The sequence below is a fragment of the Ranitomeya imitator genome, chromosome 5, assembly GCF_032444005.1.
Source record: "Ranitomeya imitator isolate aRanImi1 chromosome 5, aRanImi1.pri, whole genome shotgun sequence".
Classification (NCBI taxonomy): Eukaryota; Metazoa; Chordata; class Amphibia; order Anura; family Dendrobatidae; genus Ranitomeya; species Ranitomeya imitator.
In genome coordinates this window covers 701,935,448-701,961,086 of record NC_091286.1, presented here as the reverse complement: position 1 = coordinate 701,961,086, position 25,639 = coordinate 701,935,448, and the positions used below count along the sequence as shown (strand labels likewise).

General features: G+C 49.7%; 1 protein-coding gene across 2 annotated transcripts in view; it reads right to left on the bottom strand.

Annotated features, from left to right (window-relative positions):
• The window catches only part of LOC138638852 (DNA (cytosine-5)-methyltransferase 3A), a 254,664-nt gene that overhangs the window by 217,029 nt on the left and 11,996 nt on the right, over positions 1 to 25,639 (bottom strand). For both annotated transcript variants that reach the window (XM_069728517.1, XM_069728519.1), the window contains exon 2: positions 12,430 to 12,723. In XM_069728517.1, the coding sequence (XP_069584618.1) occupies positions 12,430 to 12,501 (72 nt within the window). In that variant the 5' untranslated portion in view covers positions 12,502 to 12,723. The remainder of the gene's footprint in view (positions 1 to 12,429; positions 12,724 to 25,639) is intronic.

Genomic DNA, 25,639 nt, shown 5'->3' with positions numbered 1-25,639 from the left:
GGTTGTCCATTAGCCAAGAATTAATGTCGGCCTTGTGGATGAGGTTGTATATGCCATGTCTCATATGTACCGAAAGCTAAACTAGTGATAGCAAACATCTCCCATCTGCAACCTCCAGGAGGCAGATGTCCTCAAGATCGGGGATCTCACAGTTTTTGGTACCAGAGCCACATCTCAACTACCAGCCCCCATCTGAAGTCACCATGGGGGTAATTGGGAGCAACTGGTACCTGGTAAAAGCAGGTTCTGACCGAGACCCCATGTCCAGTGCTGGAGATACGGCGTGCTGTAGGGACTGAGCGATTTTCTAAACATAGTTTTCCCCTTCCCAAGATCTGCGCCATTCCTATGACATCAGGTCTAGAAACTTTCTTTTGTTTATCCCTTTTATTTTTATGAGACTGTATATACAGTATTGTATAATCCCCTTTGTAACATATTTTGTACATTTTCACAAGCACTGCCTAATTGTTGGATTAAATGTGTAAAATGTAATAGCTTTGTTCTTCTTGCTTTATAAACCGCTCCCCTGAAGGTTTGTGAAGCTCAACATTACCAGTACCAAGTGCTCAGTCGTGCCCAACTCTAGAGATGGCCCAGCGCTAGAGAGCCACCCGAGGACATGCCCAGCTCTAGAGAGGTGGCTCAAGAAATGCCCAGCTCTAGAGAGGTGGCCCAACACATGCCCAGCTCTAGAGAGGTGGTCCAACGCTAGAGAGGCCCCCGGCACGTGCCCAGCTCTAGAGAGGTGTCCCAATGCTAGAGAGTTGGTCCGCCACACGCTCAGGTCTAGAGAGGTGGCCCAATGCTAGAGAGGTGGTCAAGCACAGAGAAGTGGCCCGGCACGTGCCCAGCTCTAGAAAGGATGCCCGGCGCGTGCCCAGCTCTAGAGAGGTGGCCCAACGCTGGAGAGGCAGCCCAACACGTGGCCAGCTCTGGAGAGGTGGTCCAACGCTAGAGATGTGGTCAAGCACACGCCCAGCTCTAAAGAGGTGGCCCAATGCTAGAGTGGAGGCCCGGCACGTGCCCAGCTCTAGAGAGGTGGTCCAACGCTAGAGAGGTGGCCAAGCACACGTCCAGCTGTAGAGAAGTGGCTTAATGCTAGAGAGGCAGTTTTCCTATATTTTCCTGCATGCTAGTTATACTGGGTACCATTACTTATTCCCATTATCTGGTAAGCAGTATTTCATTGAATTTCATTTACCGGTAATTCATTTTTCCCCGTTTCTTTTTTTATTTTTTATTTTATTTAAAAAAAAATCCCCTCTTTTTTTCTACAAGAATTTCCTTTTTAAATAACAATTTTTTTCCATTTTAAAGGTTTTTTTTTCTACTTTTCATTTTTTCTAAAAAAAAATTTTACCTTCTCAAATTGTACTATACATCAAGACATCTGTGATCGAGATGTATGTATGTGTGTATACAGCAGTGGAAATGAAGTTATTGTATAGCATTGTAAGTTGTCCAGTGTCATCATGTCTTCATTCATTAAAATATTTAGCCCGATATTTAATTTCGGTATTAATTGTTATCAGATTATCAGTGATATGTTATAACTGATTGTATATTTCTTTAGTTTTGTTTCATTTCTTGTATCCCAGTCTGGAGAAGGTCTTATTTTTGGGACAATTTTATTTGCAATAAAAATTATTTTTTTGATGCATTAAAGGAGTGCCAGATTTTTCTTCAAATTCAGCTCTAGAGAGGAGGCCCGGCGCGAGCCCAGCTCTAGAGAGGAGGCCCGGCGCATGCCCAGCTCTAGAGAGGAGGCCCGGCGCGAGCCCAGCTCTAGAGAGGAGGCCCGGCGCGTGCCCAGCTCTAGAGAGGAGGCCCGGCGCGTGCACAGCTCTAGAGAGGTGGCCCGGCGCGTGCCCAGCTCTAGAGAGGTGGCCCGGCGCGTGCCCAGCTCTAGAGAGGTGCCCGGCGCTTGCCCAGCTCTAGAGAGGTGGCCCGGCACGTGCCCAGCTCTAGAGAGGTGGCCCGGCGCGTGCTCAGCTCTAGAGAGGTGGCCCAGCGCTTGCCCAGCTCTAGAGATGCAACCCGGCACGTGCCCAGCTCTAGAGATGCAACCCGACGCGTGCCCACCTCTAGAGATGCAACCCGATGCGTGCCCAGCTCTAGAGAAGTGGCCTGATGCGTGCCCAGTTCTACTGGTGGCATGGCCTGTGTCCAGCTCTAGAGATGCAACCCGACGCGTGCCCACCTCTAGAGATGCAACCCGATGCGTGCCCAGCTCTAGAGAAGTGGCCTGATGCGTGCCCAGTTCTACTGGTGGCATGGCCTGTGTCCAGCTCTAGAGACGCAACCCAACGCATTCCCAGCTTTAGCAAGGTGGCCCAGCGCGTGTCTACATCTAGGGATATCACAAAAATGTTGGTGATGCAACTACATGCAACGCCTGATGTCAGGTTAGGTTCTCTGCTTGGAGACGCCATTATAATTTAGTGTCATTTGTACTAGATGAATAAGTACATAGATTTTTCCCACTAACATGACAGACAATCAAGGAACCCCATTATCCTTATTAGGGTCCGTCAAAGAACTGATCCGTTTCTTGAAGGAATTCTATAAAAATAATAATACTAGCTAACTGCTAATGTGAGGCCGGCCATATATAGGACTGCAGGTAATCTGAACGAACTAAACTAATATTTCTTATTAAACAATATAGCCCAAAAAATAAATCATCCAGATTTCAACACAGACACAGTATGATCTTTTAGTGAATCCTGCATTGAGCACTGGGTTGGACACGAAGACCACGGAGGTCCCTTCCAACTCTGACATTCTAGGATTATGTGACTTGCCTGTATACTTTACTAACACGAACATGGAGAAAAGAATAGTTTGTAACCATCACCAGACATCATCAAGACCTCCTAACCATTACCAGACATCACTGAGACATCCTAACCATCACCAGACATCACTGAGGCCTGCAAACAGTCACGTCACCAGACAACACCAAGATCTCCTAATAATCACCTTGACCTCCTAACCATCACCAGACAACACCATGACCCCATAACCATCACCCAACATCATCATGACCCCATAACTATTACCAGTCATTACTGTAACCTCATAAACATGACCAGTCATCAGCGTGACCTCATAACCATCTGTCGATATGACCATGACCACATAACCATCAGCTGACATCACCATGCCCCCATAACCATACTCAACATCACCGAGATATCTCGTAATCATCACCCAACATCAGTGAGACTTCCTAACCATCACCCGACATCACCAAGACCGCATAACCATAACTCAACGTCACATTGACCTCATAACCATCAAGCAACATCTGTGACCTCATAACCGTCACTCTACATCACCATGAGATTCCATAACCGTCCCCCACCATGATCCCATAACCAGTCATAAATACCGTGACTTCAAACATCACCCAACATTAAAGACTCCATAACCATCACCCAACTCACCATGACCTCACAACTATCACCCATCACCATGATCTCACAACCGTCAAGCTTCACTAAGACCCCATAACAGTCAGCCGACATCATGTGACCCTATAATCGTCACTCTACATCAACATGAGATCACCATGAGATCCCATAACCGTCACCCAACATCACCATTATAACATAACCAGTCATTACTGTGACCTCATAAACATCACCCAACTTCACAATGATCTCATAACCGTCAGACCTCATCAGACCCCATATCATCAGCCAATATCACAGTGACCCCATAACCATCACTCAACATCACTGAGACCTCCTAACCATCAACCGGCATCACCGAGATCTCATAACCATAACCCGACATCACCAAGATCTCGTAACCATCACTCGACATCACCGAGATCTCATAACCATAACCAGACATCACCGAGATCTCATAACCATCATCCGACATCACTGAGACCTCCTAACCATCAACCGACATCACTGAGACCTCCTAACCATCAACCGACATCACTGAGACCTCCTAACCATCAACCAACATCACTGAGACCTCCTAACCATCACCCGACATTACCGAGATCTCACAACCATTACCCGACATCATCGAGACCCCATAAGCATCACCCGACATCACCTTGACCTCATAACCATCACCCAACATCACCATGACCACACAACTTTCACCCAAAATCACTGTGAAATCATAACCATCACTGTGACCTCACAACCATCACAAAACATCAGTGACCCAATAACCATCACCAAATATCACCGTGATAGCATTGCTAGACATACCGTGAGCGGAGTCACTAGAATTAGCGACCATCTATATGAGGTTACCTATTCGTTTTTGGATCAAAAAACGTTCCCTAAGTAGCTCATTAATTTTACGTGTTGGCAACAGCAGGGTTCATGTACTCACAAATTTCAGCTGACACAGTCTATTCATGTGTTTGTATATTGGCCACAGCATATTGGTGCACCTACATATTATAATACAAGAGGTGTGCGCCCCTTCTGAGCTCCTACCATCACCAAACAGGACCGTGATCTTATATCCTTTACTAGATGTGATCTATCTGGCCCTTCAGTGATATAGTTATGTCATGTCCGCCGTGTTGGTTATGGGGTCATAGTGTTGTCTGGCGATGGTTATGGGGTCACAGTGTTGTCTGGTGATGGTTATGGGGCCACAATGTTGTCTGCTGATGGTTAACGGGTCATGGTGTTGTCTGGTGATGGTTATGGGGTCACAGTGTTGTCTGGTGATGGTTATGGGGCCCACAGTGTTGTCTGCTGATGGTTATCGGGTCATAGTGTTGTCTAGTGTTGGTTATGAGGTCACAGTATTGTCTGCTGATGATTATGAGGTTATGTTGACATCTGCTGATGGTTATGGGGCTACAGTATTGTCTGCTGATGGTTATGGGGCCTCAGCGTTGTCTGCTGATGGATATGAGGTTATGTTGACATCTGCTGATGGTTATGAGGCCACAGTGTTGTCTAATGATGGTTAAGGTGCCACAGTGTTGTCTGCTGATGGCAAAGGGGCCACAGTGTTGTCTGCTGATGGCTAAGGGGCCACAGTGTTGTCTGCTGATGGTTATGGGATCATAGTGTTGTCTAGTGTTGGTTATGGGGTCACTGTTGTCTGGTGATGATTATGAGGTTATATTGACATCTGCTAATGATTATGGGGCCACAGTTTTGTCTGCTGATGATTATGAGGCCACAGTGTTGTCTGCTGATGGTTATGAGGCCACAGTGTTGTATGCTGGTTATGGGGCCACAGTGTTGTCTGCTGATGGTTATGGAGCCACAGTGTTGTCTGCTGATGGTTATGAGGCCACAGTGTTGTCTGCTGATGGTTATGAGGCCACAGTGTTGTCTGCTGATGGTTATGGAGCCACAGTGTTGTCTGCTGATGTTTATGGGGCCACAGTGTTGTCTGCTGATGGTTATGAGGTTATCTTGACATCTGGTGATGGTTATGTGGTCGTAGTAATGTTTGGTGATGGATATTTAGCCACAGTGATGCCTTTAGATGGTTATGGGGTCACAATGATGTCTGGTGATCGTTATGAGGCCATAGTGAAGACTAAATGTTTGATTAGTTGTCTGTTCGGCCTCTGTGTTCCTCTGTTTCTCTGTTCCTGCACCAATTGGTCTTCCGTTACTCTGAAAAGACAGGTAAGTCATTGATTCTTTTTAAAGGGAACCAGTCAGGTAATTTTGCCATACTAAACTTCCCCTAATGCTGCAGAGGTCAGGTATTCAGAGGCTTAGTGCTTTCTGCGACTGCGCAGAGTTGTCTGAGTGATGGGGACGAAGCGAGACTACTGGCCAGTGGGGGAAGCGAGACTACCGGCCGGTGGGGGAAGCAAGACTACCGGCCGGTGGGGGAGGCGAGACTATCGGCCGGTGGGGGAAGCGAGACTACCGGCCGGTGGGGGAAGCGAGACTACCGGCCGGTGGGGGAGGCGAGACTTCCGGCCGGTGGGGGAAGCGAGACTAACGGCCGGTGGCAGAATCAAGACTACTGGCCAGTGGGGGAAGCTAGACTACTGGCCGGTGGGGGAAGCGAAACTACTGGCCGGTGGGGGAAGCGAGACTACTGGCCGGTGGGGGAAGTGAGACTACTGGCCGGTGGGGGAAACGAGACTACCGGCTAGTGGCAAAAGCCAGACTACCAGCCGGTGGCAGAAGCGAGACTACCGGCCGGTGGCAGAATCAAGACTACTGGCCAGTGGGGGAAGTGAGACTACCAGCCGGTGGCAGAAGCGAGACTACCGGCCGGTGGCAGAACAAGACTACTGGCCAGTGGGGACAGTGAGACTACTGGCCGGTGGGGGAAGCAAGACCAATGTTCAGTGGGGGAAGTGAGACTACTGTCCTGGGGGGTGGAGAGCGGGACTAAAGCGATATCTTGAACCAACCACGTGACTGGCAGCCAGGAACTTACAAAGAAGATAACTAAAGAGTGTTTTTTACTCCTATACTGGGGTGTTCAGCTTCACCGCCATTATTATTATTATTTATTGTTATAGCGCCATTTATTCCATGGCGCTTTACATGTGAGGAGGGGTATACATAATAAAAACAAGTACAATAATCTTAAACAATACAAGTCATAACTGGTACAGGAGGAATGAGGGCCCTGCCCGCGAAGGCTCACAATCTACATGGTAGTGATGCACCTTACACGACCTGTATGCCACTGGATGCAAAGTAGTATCCAGGTAGGCACATAGGTGGGTTATAGATCTACATTGTCGTTTTCTGTGCATTGCGCGGCCCCTCGTCCTCACCCGTCATGTACAGGCCTCATTATCTGCAGCTGCTTTATGTTACAGGGAAAATCCGAAGTTCGTTTTTTTGAAGCCCCGAAGGAATAAAGGAGATAGCGATTCCAGCCAAGAGTCAGACAGAAAGGTGTCTGCACCGCGGATGGGAGGCAGACTCCAGTGTGATGCAGTACCAGAGGTGGAGGATGGGCGTAGGTATTTATATACAGCCATGGTCGCAAGCGTTGACACCCTTGAAATTGTTCCAGTAAATGAAGTATTTCATCCAGAACATTATTACAATTCCCCATGTTTTGTTATAGACGGGTTTATTTCCTTTGTGTGTTTTGGAACAACACAAAAAACTGAGAAAAAAAAAAGGCAAATTGGACATAATTTCATACAAAACCCCAAAAATGGGCCGGTCAAAAGTGTCCACCCTCAACTTTTAATATTTGGTCGCCCCCTTTGCAATAAATATCTGCAATCCATCGCTTCCTATAACCATCCACAAGATTCTTCCTCCTCTCAGCCGGGATCTTGGATGTCTCTTCTTACAATCTGCTCCCGGTCTCATATTTCACCTTCTCCCAACAGCGATTGTAAGATCTCTCCACAGGTGATCTATGGGATTTAGATCCGGACTCATTGCTGTCACTTCAGAACTCTTCAGCGCTTTATTTTCATCCATTTCTTGAAGGATTTTTGGGGTCATTGTCCTGCTGGAAGACCCATGATCTAGGACACAAACCCGGCATTCTCACACTGTGCACTACATTGCCACCCAAAATCATTTGGTAGTCTTCAGATTTCATAATGCCTTGCACACAGTCAATGCCAGAGGCAGCAACACAACCTCGAAACATCTTTGAACCTCCACCATATCTGACTGTAGGTACTGTGTTCTTTTCTTTGTAGATCTCAGTCCGTTTTTGGGAAACCGTAGAACGATGTGCTTCACCAAAAAGCTCTATCTTGGTCTCATCTGTCCACAAGACACTTTCCAAGAAGGATTTTTGTTATGTTCATTTTGGCAAACTGCAGTATAGCTTTTTACGTATGTGTCAGCAGTGGGGTGCTCCTAGGTCTCCTGCCATATGGTTTAATTTTATTCCCATGTTGACAAATAGTTCGCACTGACACTGATGCCCCCTGAGTCTGCAGGACAGTTTGAATTTCTTTGGACCTTGATTGGGGCTTATCCACCATCTGGACCATCCTTGTTGTGAATTCTGTTATCGAACTCCCTCCTGTGGTCATGAATGGTACTTCGGCGAGTTCTGTCCATGGACTCCCTCTGGTGGCTGTGAGTGGAGCTGCTGCTTCTGAGGTTCCTTCCACAGGTGACGTAGTTTATTCTTTGGCTGGCTGCTCTATTTAACTCCACTCAGATCGTTACTCCATGCCAGCTGTCAATGTTCTTGTACTGGTTCAGTTCGCTCTTGGATCTTTCGGGTGACCTGTCTACTCCAGCAGAAGCTAAGTCCCTGCTAGTTTATTATTTGTTCATTGTTTTCTTGTCCAGCTTGCTATCATGATTTTGCTTTGCTAGCTGGAAGCTCTGGGATGTAGAGTGGCACCTCCGCACCGTGAGTCGGTGCGGAGGTCTTTTTGCACACTCTGCGTGGTCTTTTTGTAGTTTTTTGTGCTGACCGCAAAGATACTTTTCCTATCCTCAGTCTGTTTAGTAAGTCTGGCCTCCCTTTGCTAAAACTTGTTTCATTCCTGTGTTTGTGACTTTCATCTTAACTCACAGTCAATATATGTGGGGGGCTGCTTTTTCCTTTGGGGAATTTCTCTGAGGCAAGGTAGGCTTTATTTTCTATCTCTAGGGCTAGTTAGCTCTTAGGCTGTGAAGAGGCGTCTAGGCCGAGTTAGGTACGCTCCACGGCTATTTCTAGTGTGTGTGATAGGATTAGGGGTTGCGGTCAGCAGAGCTCCCACTTCCCAGAGCTTGTTCTGTGTTAGTTTAACCATCAGGTCGTTCCAGGTGCTCCTAACCACCAGGTCCATAACACATCCTGCATTACAACCTTTCATCAATTCTTCTCTGTCGTCCACGTCCAGGGAGATTAGCTACAGCGCCATGGGTTTTAATCTTCTTGATTATGTTGTGCACCCAGAACAGAGGAACATCAAGGTCTCTAGAGATGAACTTGTAACCTTGAGATTGTTTATATTTTTTCCCAATTTTGGTTCTGCAGTCCTCAGACAGTCCTCTTCTCCTCTTTCTGTTCTCCATGCTTAGTGTGGCACACACTACAAAGATTGTCAACTTCTCCCCTTTTTATCTGGTTTCAGGTGTGATTTTCATATTGCCCACACCCGTTACTTGCCACAGGCTAGCGTGAACGAGCATCACGTGCTTGAAACAAAGTTGTTAACTCACAAATTTGGAATGATGCCAACAATTTTGTCCATCACATTTTGGGGGTTTTGTGTGAAATTATGTCCAATTTGTCTTTTTTTCTGATTTTTTTTTTGCGTTGCTAGAACACACAGAAAGGAAACATACGTGTAACAAAACATGTGGAATTGTGATAATTTACTGGGAGAAATACTTCACTTTCTAGAACAATTTCAAGGGTGCCATCATAATTGACACTGCGTTGTTCAGATCTATGGCTGAACACCTTAATGTGACAGGGATGTATGAGAGCTTTGTGATTCCACCGCTGGGACCCCTATCGTCCCATGATGAAGGAAGTGAAGGGCTCACACGTGCAGCTTCACTATAGTCCCTGTCATCAACAATTAAAGAAAAACTGTCCGTAAGATCAACCTCCCAAACCGCACACATAGGGGCATACAGGTCTTTGAGGTGTAAATCCTTCTACACCTTTATCGTTTCTCGATGTTGGTGCATTTCTGAGTAATTAGTGGTTTCATTCCTATGAGCCGTTAAGTGCTCTAGGAGTGAGAGAGCACTTCCAGAGTTTCTGCCTCCACAGCTTGTTTCTTGCACCTAGCACCAGCCTCTTCAGATTGATTGATGGCTAGCTTTCATTGTGATGTTAGGCAAGAAAATCAAACACTGGGGGAGAAACAATCTCAGAAGATGAAGGCTCGGGAAGTGCTCTGTCACTCCCAGAGCACTTAACGCCTCATTTGCACATTAAAGATGAAGCCAATTACTCAGTAATGCAGCAACAGATCAAAGTGTAAATCCATTGACACCTTTATATCTTCTAAGATCTGCATGCCCTTCTGTGAGGTTCAGGTGGTTGAGCTGATTGACAGTTTCACATTCAGGCCACTTTTCAGAATAAGCTCCTGTGTGTACATGAAGAACAACACTATTTCTGTCCATTTTGCGACTTGTATTCTGCATTTTCACTGGTTTTCCACTTTGAAGGCTCTCTCCAATTTCCAGTTAGCTCTGAGCTAGTGGGAGGAGACGAGCTGCTACAATGTCTTCTGTAAAAACAGCACACACAGACATGAAGGATTCCTGCCTCTATAGCACAAATGTTCAAAAGTAGAAGCATGAAGAACGTTATACAGCAGCACTGAGCAATGTAGTTGTGAATCCATCTCCGCGATTAGATAAAAGCTCACTAGAAAGTATCAGGATGGAGAATATTATTCAGCGGTACTGAGCAGTGTAGTTGTGAATCCAGCTGTGATGAGATAAAAGCTTACTAGAAAGCATCAGTATGGAGAATATTATTCAGTGGTACTGAGAAGTGTACTTGTGAATCCAGTTCTATAAGATATAAGCTCACTATAAAGCATCAATATGGAGAAAATTATTCAGTGGCACTGAGCAGTGTAGTTGTGTATCCAGAACTGTGGTGAGATAATACTTAAAAGAAAGCATCAGCATGGAGAATACTGTACAGTAGTACTAAAAAGCATAGCTGTGTGTCTCGCTGTGGGGTGAGATAACATTTAAGAGAAATAAGAAGCATGGTGGACATTATCCAGGAGTACGAAGTGTCGTTGTGAAGTTGGCATTGGAGTGAGATAAAACACATACTAGAAACTTCAGAATCATGGAGGACATTACATTACACAGCAGTATGTAGTTGAGCAAGTGTGAACCCAGTTCAAAGAATTACTATAAAGTAGCAGCACAGACAACTTTGTACAGCAGCACTGAGCAGCAGATCTGTGAATCCAGCTCACCATTATAAAGCATAAGTAAGCTGTAAATCCTTGAATCGTGCTCCGTGGCGAGATAAACACTTACTAGAAAGTATTAAAATGGAGAAAATGTATACAGTACTGAGCAGAGCAGTTGTTATTTCAGCTCTGGAATGAAATAAACACTTACTAAAAAAACATCAGCATAGAAAATATTATGCAACAGTTGTTATTCCTCCTTTGGGGGTGAAATAAAATACGAGTAAGTGTCAGCACCGAGAACTTTATACAGTAGTACTAAGTCCAGCACTAGAGTGAGATTAAACACTCACTAGAAAGCACTGTCTGTGTGTCTCTGCATCTCTCACTCAGCTTCTCCCTTCACCTCCTCTTCCCCACTTCTCCTTCCGTTAACTTAAATAAGCAGCTGTGATCTGATCAGTGACCTGGCCATCTGTAATTTCAAGTAGGATTTTAGCCTTTTTTTTCCTGCTTGACCAATGAATTCAGGAGGTGGAGGCGGAAAAGAAATGGCTCATAAATGGAGATAGAGGCAAACTGGATAAGGATGTCGCCCAAGCCCTTGAGCTCTAGGGATATGCCATGCTTGATGTGACTAAAAGAGCAGCAGTGTTACGGGACTATTTTGCAGAGTATGGCGGCTTTGTCGGAACGGTGGATGAATTTTCCATGCAGCAGGTGTCACCTTTATTCCATAACTCAAATACAAAAGCCAATACTCAAGAGGCGACAGACCGCCCCTCCCAGGAGGATGAGATGGACCACCACCGAACAGGAGACCGACGGCCCCCTACAAGGAGGAGACAGATGGCCCCAGACCAGGAGGAGACCGACCGCCTTCTACCAGGAGGAGACCGACCGCCCCCTACCAGGAGGAGACCGACCGCCCCCTACCAGGGAGGAGACCGACCGCCCCCTACCAGGAGGAGACCGACCGCCCCCTACCAGGAGACCGACCGCCCCCTACCAGGAGGAGACCGACCGCCCCCTACCAGGGAGGAGACCGACTGCCCCCTACCAGGAGGAGACCGACCGCCCCCTACCAGGAGGAGACCGACCGCCCCCTACCAGGAGGAGACCGACCGCCCCCTACCAGGAGACCGACCGCCCCCTACCAGGAGGAGACCGACCGCCCCCTACCAGGAGACCGACCGCCCCCTACCAGGAGGAGACCGACCGCCCCCTACCAGGAGGAGACCGACCGCCCCCTACCAGGAGGAGACCGACCGCCCCCTACCAGGAGGAGACCGACCGCCCCCTACCAGGAGGAGACCGACCGCCCCCTACCAGGAGGAGACTGACCGCCCCCTACCAGGAGGAGACCGACCGCCCCCTACCAGGAGGAGACTGACCGCCCCCTACCAGGAGGAGACTGACCGCCCCCTACTAGGAGGAGACGGACGGCCCCCGACAGGAGGAGACGGACCTCCCCTATCAGGAAGAGATGGACCGCCCCCGACCAGGAGGGGACGGACCGCCCCCAACCAGGAGGAGATGGACAGCCCCCGACAAGGAGGAGACGGACTGCTCCCACCAGGAGGAGCAGAACATGAAATCTGCACAATACATGATGCCGGAGGTAAGACGTCACTCACCTTGTGTGACTGGACAGTGTCGGTGTCTGGCTCGGAGTTGCTGGTGTTGAGAATAGTACCATTGGACAGCATTATTGGGACTTGTTTCGTGTAAATCCTGGGAGGGTGACACGGAGGAGTCCACAGGACGACACGGTAAAAATCCACAAGTAAAAAACAAAGTCAAGGATTCAATTCATAAAAAAGAAAAATAAAAGCACCAAGTGGAGATTTGTCAGTGAGTTACGTCCGCGTGCCTGCGAGTTACATCCGGCGGTCTGTGCCTTACGTCCCTGCAGATCTTCCTCCTTTGTCCTGCAAGGAAGCAGAATAAACAAAGTATCAGAAAGTCGCCATCACCTGAACCAACACCAGATCATTCACCTCCTATAATAACAGTGTATGGATCAGGTTACAACGTCAATGAATATCAGCTCCGGGGAAAACCACCAAAGTGTTTGGACGAACGCCACAAAGTCACCGCAGTCGCTGCACTAAGAGGAGAGATCATTCAGATATACTGTGTCCTCACATAACACTGTGAACCCTGGGTAGTCTCCGAGCCATACTCCGCAGGAGCACAGCCGGCTGGTGACCGCCATACACCACAGGAACATCACCGCCCGGTGACCAGTAGACACCACAGGAGTACAACCGCCTGGTGACCGATATACACCATAAAAGTACTGTCTGCTAACGGTATATATCACAGGAGTACTGTCCAGTAACTGGTATACACCACAAGAGTACTGTCTGGTAACCAACACACACCACAGGAGTACTGCTGCCCGGTAACCAGTACACACCACAGGAGTACTGCCGCCCGGTAACCGGTACACAGCACAGGAGTACTACCGCCCAGTAAATGGTATACACCTCAGGAACTCCACTGCCCGGTAGCCGGTATACACCACAGGAGCACTGCTGCCTGGTAACCGGTATACACCGCAAGAGCATTGCCACCTGGTGACCGGTATACACCACAAGAGTGCTGTCCGGTAACCGCTGCACACCACAGGAGTACTGCTGCCCGGTTACCGGTACACACAGGAGTACTGCTGCCACCCGGTAAACGGTATACACCGCAGAAACACCACCGCCCGGTAACCGGTATACACCACAGGAGTACTGCCACCCGGTAACCGGTACACACCGCAGAAGTACTGCTGCCCTGTAACTGGTACACACCTGTTATGACCTGGTGGTCAGGACAATAATGGACCTGGTGGTTAAGAGCACACGGAATGACCTGATAGTTACTGATAATAAAGGACGTGCTCTGGGACGTGGGAACTCTGCTGACCGCAATCCCTAATCCTATCAAACACACTAGACATAGCCGTGGATTGCGCCTAACGCTCCCTATGCAACTCGGCACAGCCTAAGGAACTAGCTAGCCCTGAAGATAGAAAAATAAAGCCTACCTTGCCTCAGAGAAATACCCCAAAAGAAAAGGCAGCCCCCCATATATAATGACTGTGAGTAAAGATGAAAATACAAACACAGAGATGAAATAGATTTAGCAAAGTGAGGCCCGACTTACTGAACAGACCGAGGATAGGAAAGGTTACTTTGCGGTCAGCACAAAAACCTACAAAAAGACCACGCAGAGGGCGCAAAAAAGACCCTCCGCACCGACTCACGGTGCGGAGGCGCTCCCTCTGCGTCCCAGAGCTTCCAGCAAGCAAGACAACAATAAAAATAGCAAGCTGGACAGAAAAATAGCAAACCAAAGAAATACAAGCTGGAACTTAGCTTCTGCTGGGAAGACAGGTCACAAGAACGATCCAGGAGTGAACTAGACCAATACTGGAACATTGACAGGTGGTATGGAGCAAAGATCTAAGTGGAGTTAAATAGAGCAGCCAGCTAACGAATTAACCTCGTCACCTGTGGAAGGAAACTCAGAAACACCCACCAGAGGAAGTCCATGAACAGAACCAGCCGAAGTACCATTCATGACCACAGGAGGAAGCCCGACAACAGAATTCACAACACACACCACAGGAGTACTACCGCCCGGTAACCGGTATACACCACACGAGCAGCACCGCCCGGTAACTGGTACACACCACACAAGCACTGCCCATTACAGTTGTGAACTACATAAAGAGACATTTGCTTCTGGTCTGTGTGACTCTACAAATCAGCTTAGGGGACTATGGCACAGGACTGCTTCATTCACCAGCACTGAATACCCAAAGACGTCTTAAAGAATCCAGATTGGGACAATCAGGTCACCTGGCCACATACCTCACTGCTCTCGGTTAGTTTCTCCTTGTTGTGGGGGCCCGCCAAAATTGGGGAGCCACTGGTGGGGGTATGCGGCACAGAAAGTACCTCTAATCCCAGCGAAACAGCAGTAGGGTGAGACTCTGTAATTTGCACCATCTTGGGTATTTGCTGGGACTGTTATGTATGCTATTGTGTGTTGGTGGATCAGTAAACTATTGCCACACTATTTTACCCTTACCCTGTGTTGTCTGAGTAGTGTTCTGCCCACGGGGAGAGAGCACAGGCATTCAGTGGTATGAGACCTGGTCCATGCAGTCTTTCTAAAGATATCTGGGCCAGCAGACGAGAGCCCCTACTGACCGCCGTGTCTCCACACTTTGTGGCAGCAAGTGGGATACTACTCGGCCCGGCGGAACTGGGGGAGCTGCAGGGGACTGCTGTTCGTAGACACTGTCCAGGGCTCCACAACCAGAGGCATACAGACAGACCCTTAGACCATTGATGAGATATGCACAGTAGGATTAGGACACCACCATGTCCAACCCCATGAACTCGGCCATGGCAAGAGGACAAGACTGGATGTATAGCCGCAACAAGAAACAACAACTACAGGAGCTGTGCCAGCTTCGACGGATAGAATACAGGACCACCGACACTCGGTCGGTTGTGATCAAGGAATTGGTTCCCTGGGATGCCCAGGATGTTGTGGAGGGTGATGAAAACTCTGCTGAGATGGACCCAGAGGAATTGCCAGAGCAAGGACCCAGTGCCGGTCTGGAACCAACCCAGTCACCCGCAGCTCGAATCTAAGAGTTGTTGGTTCCATTGGGACCTGGAGCCTCAAGTGTGTGTAATGGAATCAGTTTTGGGAGTTCCAGTTCCCCTACAGCCAGCACTGGACCCTACCCCCATGAAAATCCCCCATCAAGGAACCCAGCTCCACTACAGAGATGTGCCAGTATTTAATGAGTCCAACACCGAAGTCAATGAACAACTGCAAGATTTTGAGACTCTAATGCTGATGCACCAGGTGCCCAGGGCTGATTGGGCTAAATACCTGTGGACTAGTTTGACTGGTTGGGCACAGGATGCTGCCCGGTCACTTGGGCCTCAATACCGCCTGGACTATGGAACTACTAAAGAAACCTTGCTGGCACTTTTTACCATCAGCCCCGAGAGATATCACACCAAGTTCCGGACATTGTCTAGCCATGGGGTCTCCTATGTCAAATTTGGCAGTCAACTCCGGTGACACTGCAACCACTGGCTCGACGGTAGGGCTGCCCACTCTGCTGCTGCCCTTCAGGGAGTGAACATGCTTGAGCAACTTATGTAGAAAATGGCCCCAGAAATTCGAGAATAGGTAGCCGACCGGAATCCTGACACTCCAGAGCAAGCAGCCCGATTGGCTGACGAGTTTACAGCCAACCGACCCCGCTGGAGACCAGATATGCCCACCGATCCAATAAGACCCTTCAACAAATGACTTGACCGACCACCAGTTACTCAAGCAGGATTTTCCCGCTACCCAGCAGAAAACACACAAGGAAAAAAGGGATACCAACAGTACCAGTGATTTGCCCAACCCACGGCCCTGTTATAAATGCGGGCACCTTGGACACGTTGCCAAAGATTGTTCCCAGGGCTGGGGCCCCATGCCTGGAGCACGTCTGCCAGCTCAGCCGGTCAACATCTGGCATAACGAGCCAACAGGGTCTGAGGGATGCTATTCTCAGGATACACCAGCAGCAGTGATATATGTTGTCCATACTCTACGACGGGATGGCCACCACACACAAGCCAACCTCCTAAGCCACATCCAGCCGGTCAAGATGGGTGATATCCAGGCCCAGTGACTTCGAGACACTGGGTATTCCATCACCCTGGTTAGCCCAGATATTGTCCCACCTTAACACTATTTACCAGACCACTAAGTGACCATCTTCCTGGCTGACATCCCTCTAGCCCGTGTGCAACTGGCCTGGGGTACTGACCAGGGAGAGGCCGAAGCGGGTGAGTACACCTGACCAGACGTTTGCAATTGACTGGGGGGAGACAGATCTAAAGGAGTTTAGGGAAGCTCAATTCATGGACACCACCCTAGAGTTTGCCCACAGTACGGCCGCTCGACCTGGGGAAAGAAATCAGGGGGAGGTGTATAGATGGGAGAATGGTCTGCTATATTGGGAAAAGCCCGCATCCTGCCCAGAGAAACCCTGGACTCGTGTCCATCAGCTTGTGGTGCCCCTGCAATATCGACCCCAACTCCTTTGCTTGGCATATGACGTCCCTGCAGCTGGGCACATGGTGGTCAGAAAGATCCGGGCTCTACTGCTGCCTAGTTCCTTTTGGCCAAAGAGGTGCGGAAATACCGAGATTCTTGCCCAGTTTGTCAACGCACAGGGGAGCACACTGTTGTGCCCCGCTCCAATCCCCGCTTTGAAAAGTGAACCATTTCAGAGGGTTGCCATCGATTTAGTGGGCCCTTTAGCTATTCCCAGCCGCAGCGGAACGGAAAGAGGTTCATCCTCACCTTGGTCAACTTTGTTACCAGCTATCCGGAGGCCGTTGCCCTGTCATCCATAGATGCAGAGCACGTAGTTCAATTGATATTTTTAGTCGAGTACAGTTTCCACAGAGGTATTGACCGACCATGTGACTCAAAGTTCCAAAGCGAGCAGATTCAGACCCTCTGGGAGAAACATGGTGCCCGCCCCATGCGTACCACCCCCTACCACCTTGAAACTAACGGGTTGTGTGAACATTTCAATGCAACGCTCAAGCAGCTCATTAGTCGGTATGTGAAGTCTGAGGGGTTGAGACTGGAAGAAAACCTGCAACAGCTCCTGTTCTCCTACCGGGAGGTGCCGCAGGATTCTACCAGGTTCTCTCCTTTTGAATTGCTGTACGGTTGAAAAGTACGAGGGCTGTTGGACCTAGTAAGAGAGAGTTGGGAAAGCACTTTTCCCACAGAAGAAGTTCTCATTCTAGAGTATGTCCAATATTTTAAGGAGAAGATGAGGTACCTCATGGCCTTAGCCCACGGGAATTTAGAAGTAGCTCAGGAAAAGCAACAACGGTGTTACAATCGTATTGCCAGATTGTGAGAATTTACCTGTGGACAGAAGGCTCTAGTGGGGAGCCTGACTACACCGTGGCTTTGGATCGAGCAGATGTTCGTGAACGGACATATCATGTTAACAGGCTAAAAGCTAATGAGGAAAGGGAAGTTACCAACTTAGCAGTTTGTTGTCCCCCTTTAGATGACCCAGATCAGGACCAGATCCCGGACGTATAGGTGGAATCCAATGGGGGTAATGGATGTCCCACTGGGGGGAGCAGCTTGGTCCATCACTGAAGCAGAAAATAACAAAACTGCTTGGAACATGTGGCTCCCTGTTCACGGGTCGGCCTGGTCAAACCCCATTGGTGCAGCTGGTCCAGCACAGGGGTAGCCACTTCACTCAGACAACCTTCCTACCGGGTGACACCTCCAGTGTTGGCAGTGATGAAGGACGAAGTGGATGACATGTCGAATATGGGGGTCATAGTTCCTTCCCATAGCCAATGGGCAACCAGTGCAGTGTTGGTGCCCAAGACAGACAAGAGTACTTGCTTCTGTGTGGACTATAGGCAACTCAATGAGGTCCCCATTACAGACGTGTACCCCATGCCTTGGGTGGGTGAACTACTAGACAGATTTGGCGGATCTCGGTTCATATCTACCATCGATTTGAGCAAGGGATAGTGGCAGATCCCACTCACAAAAGAAGCTCAAGAGAAATCAGCATTCCTCACGCTTTTTGGCCTGTATAAATTTACCAGCATGCCATTTGGGATGAAGAACGCCCCGGCTACCTTCCAAAGGATGGTGGACCAGTTATTAGAGTGATGTCAGGGGTATGCCCAGGCCTACCTGGATGAAATCGCTATCTTCAACTATTCCCGGGAAGAGCATCTCCATCATGTGTGCCAGGTGCTGCAGAGGGTAGAAAAAGCCCAGCTGACCTGACAAGTGCCAAATGGGGATGGCCGAGGTACTATACCTTGGACATCAGGTAGGAAGTGGGTGCATTCGTCCCAAACTTGCAAAAGTAGAAGCCATAACCCAATAGCCTCGCCCAGCCAACTAAAAACAGGTACGCGCCTTCCTAGGGACTGCAAACTATATGACAAGTTAATCCCCAAATACAGTACAGTAGCAAAGCCCCTCACTGACCTTACCACCAAACAATATGCCCACAATCTCATCTGAACCCTAGAGTGCGAGTCCGCATTCCTTCAGTTGAAAACCCAGCTAGCCAAAGCCCAGTCCTGACTGCTCCTGACTTCCGCCGTCGGTTCATTGTCCAAACAGACGCATAGGACACCAGATTGGGAGTTGTTGTCAGCCAAGTGGGGGACGATGGTCTGGAACATACGGTAGCTTACGTTTCCTGAAGCTGTTGGAACCGGGAGAGGGCATATGCCACAACAGAAAAAGAATGCTTGGCCATAGTCTGGGCCCTAAAGAAATTGCAACCTTACCTCTACGGCAAGGAATTCACAGTCATAACCGACCATAATCCTTTAAAGTTGGCTAAATCGGACTACTGGGGACAACGGACGTTTACTCAGATGGAGCTTGGCCTTACAGTCCTATAATTTTTTTTTTATCTCCCATAAAAAAGGCAAAGATCATGAAAATTCCAATGAACTGTCCCGACAAGTAGGGAAGGATGACGGGAAGTTATCAGATCTGGAAGCCCCGTCAACAGCGATCCACTACAGCATCCAGCAGTCTTCAGGGCTAATGAAGAAGGGGGAGGAATGTGACGAAACAGCATTTCTATTCAATTATGCCAGACATAAATTGTGTAGGTCCAGAATCATAAACTATTGTCTAAAGTATTCACTCTTCTTGTAGGAGGAATATTTACTTCTAATATTATCTCCTACAGTTTATTTTCTGTTGTCTTTGCAAAAAAATGCATGGCCACTGAACAATGATGTTTGCTGATATGTTGATTACAAACATTGTCCATGCCAGACAGTTTGTTGATGTTCCCAAACAGAGGAGGAAAAACTATGCAAATAGATTACATAAACAAGGCAGGTTAGCCTCATTCACATATCTCTCTGACCTCTAGATGCTGCTTCAAGGCCAGTTGTGAACTATATGAAGATACTTTATCTTCTGGTCAGTGTGACACTACAGGACATGAGTTTAGGGAACTACGGCCCTGGCTGGAAGAACACAGGACTGCTACATTGACCATCCCTGAATCCTCAGAGACGTCTTAAAGAAACCAGATTGGGACAATCAGGTCACCTGGCCACATACCTCACTGCTCTCGGTTAGCTTCCTAAGCGTGTCGTTATCTCCTAGCTGGGGGGACCCGCCAAAAGCTGGGAGCCACTGATGGGGGTATTAGGCACTGGAAGTAGCTCTAATCCCAGCGAGTCAGTGAAGGGTGAGCCTCTGTAAACTGCACCATCTTGGGTATTTGCTGGGAGTGTTCTGTGTTATTGTTTGTTGGTGGTTCAATAAATTATTGCCACACTGTTTTACCCTCACCTTGTGTTGTCCGAGTAGTGTCTTGCCCACAGGGACAGAGAGGGTGTTCAGAGTATGACCCTGGTCCATGCGGTCTTTCTAAAGACAGCAGGGCCACCGGACGAAAGCCCCTACTGACCCCTGTATCTCCACAGGAGTACTGCCCAGTATACGCCACAGGAGTACTGCCTGGTAACCGGGGAACAGGAGATAGTAATACAGAGGAGTATACGGGGGAACATGAGATAGTAATACAGAGGAGTATACGGGGGAACAGGAGATAGTAATACAGAAGAGTATACGGGGAATAGGAGATACTAATACAGAGCAGTATATGGGGGACAGGAGATAGTAATACAGAGCAGTATATGGGGAACAGGAGATAGTAATACAGAGGAGTATATGGGGAACAGGAGATAGTAATACAGAGGAGTATATGGGGAACAGGAGATAGTAATACAGAGCAGTATATGGGGAACAGAAGATAGTAATACAGAGCAGTATATGGGGAACAGGAGATAGTAATACAGAGCAGTATATGGGGAACAGGAGATAGTAATACAGAGCAGTATATGGGGAACACGAGAGAGTAATACAGAGCAGTATATGGGGAACAGGAGATAGTAATACAGAGCAGTTAATGGGGAACAGGAGATAGTAATACAGAGCAGTATATGGGGAACAGGAGATAGTAATACAGAGAAGTATATGGGGAACAGGAGATAGTAATACAGAGCAGTATATGGGGAACAGGAGATAGTAATACAGAGGAGTATACGGGGAACAGGAGATCGTAATACAGAGGAGTATACGGGGAACAGGAGATAGTAATACAGAGGAGTATACGGGGAACAGGAGATAGTAATACAGAGGAGTATACGGGGACCAGGAGATAGTAATACAGAGTAGTATATGGGGAAACAGGAGATAGTAATACAGAGGACTATACGGGGCAACAGGAGATAGTAATACAGAGGACTATACGGGGCAACAGGAGATAGTAATACAGAGGACTATATGGGGAAACAGGAGATAGTAATACAGAGGACTATACGGGGCAACAGGAGATAGTAATACAGAGGACTATACGGGGCAACAGGAGATAGTAATACAGAGAAGTATACGGGGACCAGGAGATAGTAATACAGAGCAGTATATATGGGAACAGAAGATAGTAATACAGAGGAGTATACGGGGAACAGGAGATAGTAATACAGAGGAGTATACGGGGAGAAGGAGATAGTAATACAGAGGAGTATACGGGGAACAGGAGATCGTAATACAGAGGAGTATACAGGGAACAGGATATAGTAATACAGAGGAGTATACGGGGAACAGGAGATAGTAATACAGAGGAGTATACGGGGACCAGGAGATAGTAATACAGAGGAGTATACGGGGAACAGGAGATAGTAATACAGAGCAGTATATATGGGAACAGGAGATAGTAACACAGAGGAGTATACGGGGGAGCAGGAGATGGCAGTATACAGGGGTACAGTATATACTCAGCTCAGAGATCCTGTCCACACCTCGTCCTCGGTCTGCTCCCTGGTTGTTCTCCCTTATATAAGCCCCCATATCCAGGAGGGACGGTGGGCGCCATCCTACTCTACCTCACAGCCCTGGAGCGCCCTCTAGTGGGGGGGGGGGATCACATGCCTGTTGTGGTCCCTGTCACTGTCCTGTGCACAGAAGCTGATGTCAGGGAGAATCCGGCTCTGCGATTAACCCCTCACTCTCCAGCTAAGAGCCTCCGGCTGTGCAACCTGTCTGCTGAGCTGGGTATCTAATCTTTTCACTTGTGATGCAACTTGCTGGTGTATCTCATCTCAGCTTGTGCTGCACCACCTAGTGTACCTCAGTCTGCCATGTGCGATGCCATCTGGTGCATCTCAGCCGGTTTCATGTGATACCGCCTTGCGTATCTCAGCCTGTGATACTGTTCATTACTGTAACATAGTAACATAGTAACATAGTTAGTAAGGCCGAAAAAAGACATTTGTCCATCCAGTTCAGCCTATATTCCATCATAATAAATCCCCAGATCTACGTCCTTCTACAGAACCTAATAATTGTATGATACAATATTGTTCTGCTCCAGGAAGACATCCAGGCCTCTCTTGAACCCCTCGACTGAGTTCGCCATCACCACCTCCTCAGGCAAGCAATTCCAGATTCTCACTGCCCTAACAGTAAAGAATCCTCTTCTATGTTGGTGGAAAAACCTTCTCTCCTCCAGACGCAAAGAATGCCCCCTTGTGCCCGTCACCTTCCTTGGTATAAACAGATCCTCAGCGAGATATTTGTATTGTCCCCTTATATACTGTACCCACAGGTGATGCGGTTGCTCAGGAATGTGTGGCCTCGGACACCTCATTCGCCTTAGGTTGGGCCCCGGCGTCCCCTCCTGAGGTGAGGAATGCAGGTGTGAGACGCAGCCACAAAGGGTTAATAGCTGCATCCAGGCCCAGGAGCCGACACACTGCGCCGAACCCTGCACCGAGATAACGAAGGAATGTCGCCACAGCGCCATAGCATATAATGCAGCGGGTGTCAGGAACGCAGGCCGGATTGCCAGGATGCATGATGGGTGGTAGAAATGCGACAAGTGTCGGCGGACGCAGGACAGGTGGCGGGGACGCAGGACAGGTGGCGGGGACGCAGGACAGGTGGCGGGGACGCAGGACAGGTGGCGGGGACGCAGGACAGGTGGCGGGGACGCAGGACAGGTGGCGGGGACGCAGGACATGTGACGGGGACGCAGGACAAGTGGAGGGGACGCAGGACAAGTGGCGGGGACGCAGGACAAGTGGCGGGGACGCAGGACAGGTGGCGGGGACGCAGGACAAGTGGCGGGGACGCAGGACAGGTGGAGGGGACGCAGGACAAGTGGAGGGGACACAGGACAAGTGGCGGGGACGCAGGACAAGTGGCGGGGACGCAGGACAAGTGGCGGGGACGCAGGACAAGTGGCGGGGACGCAGGACAAGTGGCGGGGACGCAGGACAAGTGGCGGGGATGCAGGATGAAGCTCCACAACACAGAGGCCGGAGGGAGCGCCAGCTCCACAACACAGAGGCCGGAGGGAGCGCCAGCTCCACAACACAGAGGCCGGAGGGAGCGCCAGCTCCACAACACAGAGGCCGGAGAGAGCGCCAGCTCCACAACACAGATGCCGGAGGGAGCGCCAGCTCCACAACACAGAGGACGGAGGGAGCGCCAGCTCCACAACACAGAGGCCAGAGGGAGCGCCAGCTCCACAACACAGAGGACGGAGGGAGCGCCAGCTCCACAACACAGAGGACGGAGGGAGCGCCAGCTCCACAACACAGAGGCCGGAGGGAGCACCAGCTCCACAACACAGAGGCCGGAGGGAGCGCCAGCTCCACAACACAGAGGCCGGAGGGAGCGCCAGCTCCACAACACAGAGGCCGGAGGGAGCGCCAGCTCCACAACACAGAGGCCGGAGGGAGCGCCAGCTCCACAACACAGAGGACGGAGGGAGCGCCAGCTCCACAACACAGAGGCCGGAGGGAGCGCCAGCTCCACAACACAGAGGCCAGAGGGAGCGTCAGCTCCACAACACAGAGGCCGGAGGGAGCAGCGGCTCCAAAACACAGGATGGAGAGGCAGCTCCACAGAGGACGGAGGGAGAGCCAGCTCCACAACACAGAGGACAGAGGAAGTGATAGCTCCACAGAGGACGCAGGGAGCGCCAGCTCCACAAAACGGAGGACAGAGGAAGCAGCAGCTCCAAAACACAAAGGAGGGAGGGAGAGGCAGCTCCACAACACAGAGGACGGAGGGAGCGCCAGCTCCACAACACAGAGGACGGAGGGAGCGCCAGCTCCACAACACAGAGGACAGAGGAAGTGATAGCTCCACAGAGGACGCAGGGAGCGCCAGCTCCACAAAACGGAGGACAGAGGAAGCAGCGGCTCCAAAACACAAAGGAGGGAGGGACAGGCAGCTCCACAGAGGACGGAGGGAGCGGCGGTTCTAAAACACACAGGATGGGGAGAATGGCAGCTCCACAGAGGAAAGAGGGAGCACCAGCTCCACAACACAAAAAACGGAGGGAGCGATGGCTCCACAACACAGAGGACGGAGGGAGCAGCGTTTCCAAAACACACAGGACGGACGGAATGGCAGCTCCACAGAGGACAGTGGGAATGCCAGCTCCACAACACAGAGGACAGTGGGAACGCCAGCTCCACAACCCAGAGGACAGTGGGAACGCCAGCTCCACAACACAGAGGACAGTGGGAACGCCAGCTCCACAACACAGAGGATAGTGGGAACGCCAGCTCCACAACACAGAGGACAGTGGGAACGCCAGCTCCACAACACAGAGGACAGTGGGAACGCCAGCTCCACAACACAGAGGACAGTGGGAACGCCAGCTCCACAACACAGAGGACAGTGGGAACGCCAGCTCCACAACACAGAGGACAGTGGGAACGCCAGCTCCACAACACAGAGGATAGTGGGAACGCCGGCTCCACAACACAGAGGACAGTGGGAACGCCGGCTCCACAACACAGAGGACAGTGGGAACGCCGGCTCCACAACACAGAGGACAGTGGGAACGCCAGCTCCACAACACAGAGGATAGTGGGAACGCCAGCTCCACAACACAGAGGATAGTGGGAACGCCGCCTCAACAACACAGAGGATAGTGGGAACGCCAGCTCCACAACACAGAGGATAGTGGGAACGCCAGCTCCACAACACAGAGGATAGTGGGAACGCCGCCTCAACAACACAGAGGATAGTGGGAACGCCAGCTCCACAACACAGAGGACGGAGGGAGCGCCAGCTCCACAACACAGAGGACAAAGGGAGCAGCGGTTCCACAACACAGAGCACAAAGGGAGCAGCGGTTCCACAACACAGAGGAAAGGGCCACTATCCACTTCCAGGGCCAGTAAATCCCAGGAGAATCATCCTACATGCTGTGCATCCTCCATCCTGTCACCATGCAGTTATACACCACGAACCATAGAGGTGATGGATAGAAAACTCCTTTTCACTTATTACACTAGGACCCCACCGGCTGTCAAGAATCCTGATACAAAACTGCACCATTGTGCCACCAGGCAGTGTGGAAGTTCTGCATCCTGTCCAATAATCCAGAAATGCAGAATGTCTGTTATCTAGAATCTCACACGCCGTCCCCTCCCCTTTAAGGGACAATAACATTGACTGTTATGATCAAAGGTTCCCTGCCCTTAGGTTCACGTTCACAAACCCACGTGTCACGCTCTGTGTTTCTTGGAGCCACCGCAAGTCTCCTCCTGACCTGAACTCAATAGCCATGATAGAGGAGGCTGCAAAATGTAGGTCAGGTCATCTGCGGGCCGTCGGTGCACTGCGGTCCATACATGGACCACGACATTGGATGTGGACCCTCACATAATCCATAATATCAGGCTGTCCCTCAGGGTCCACCTGCGC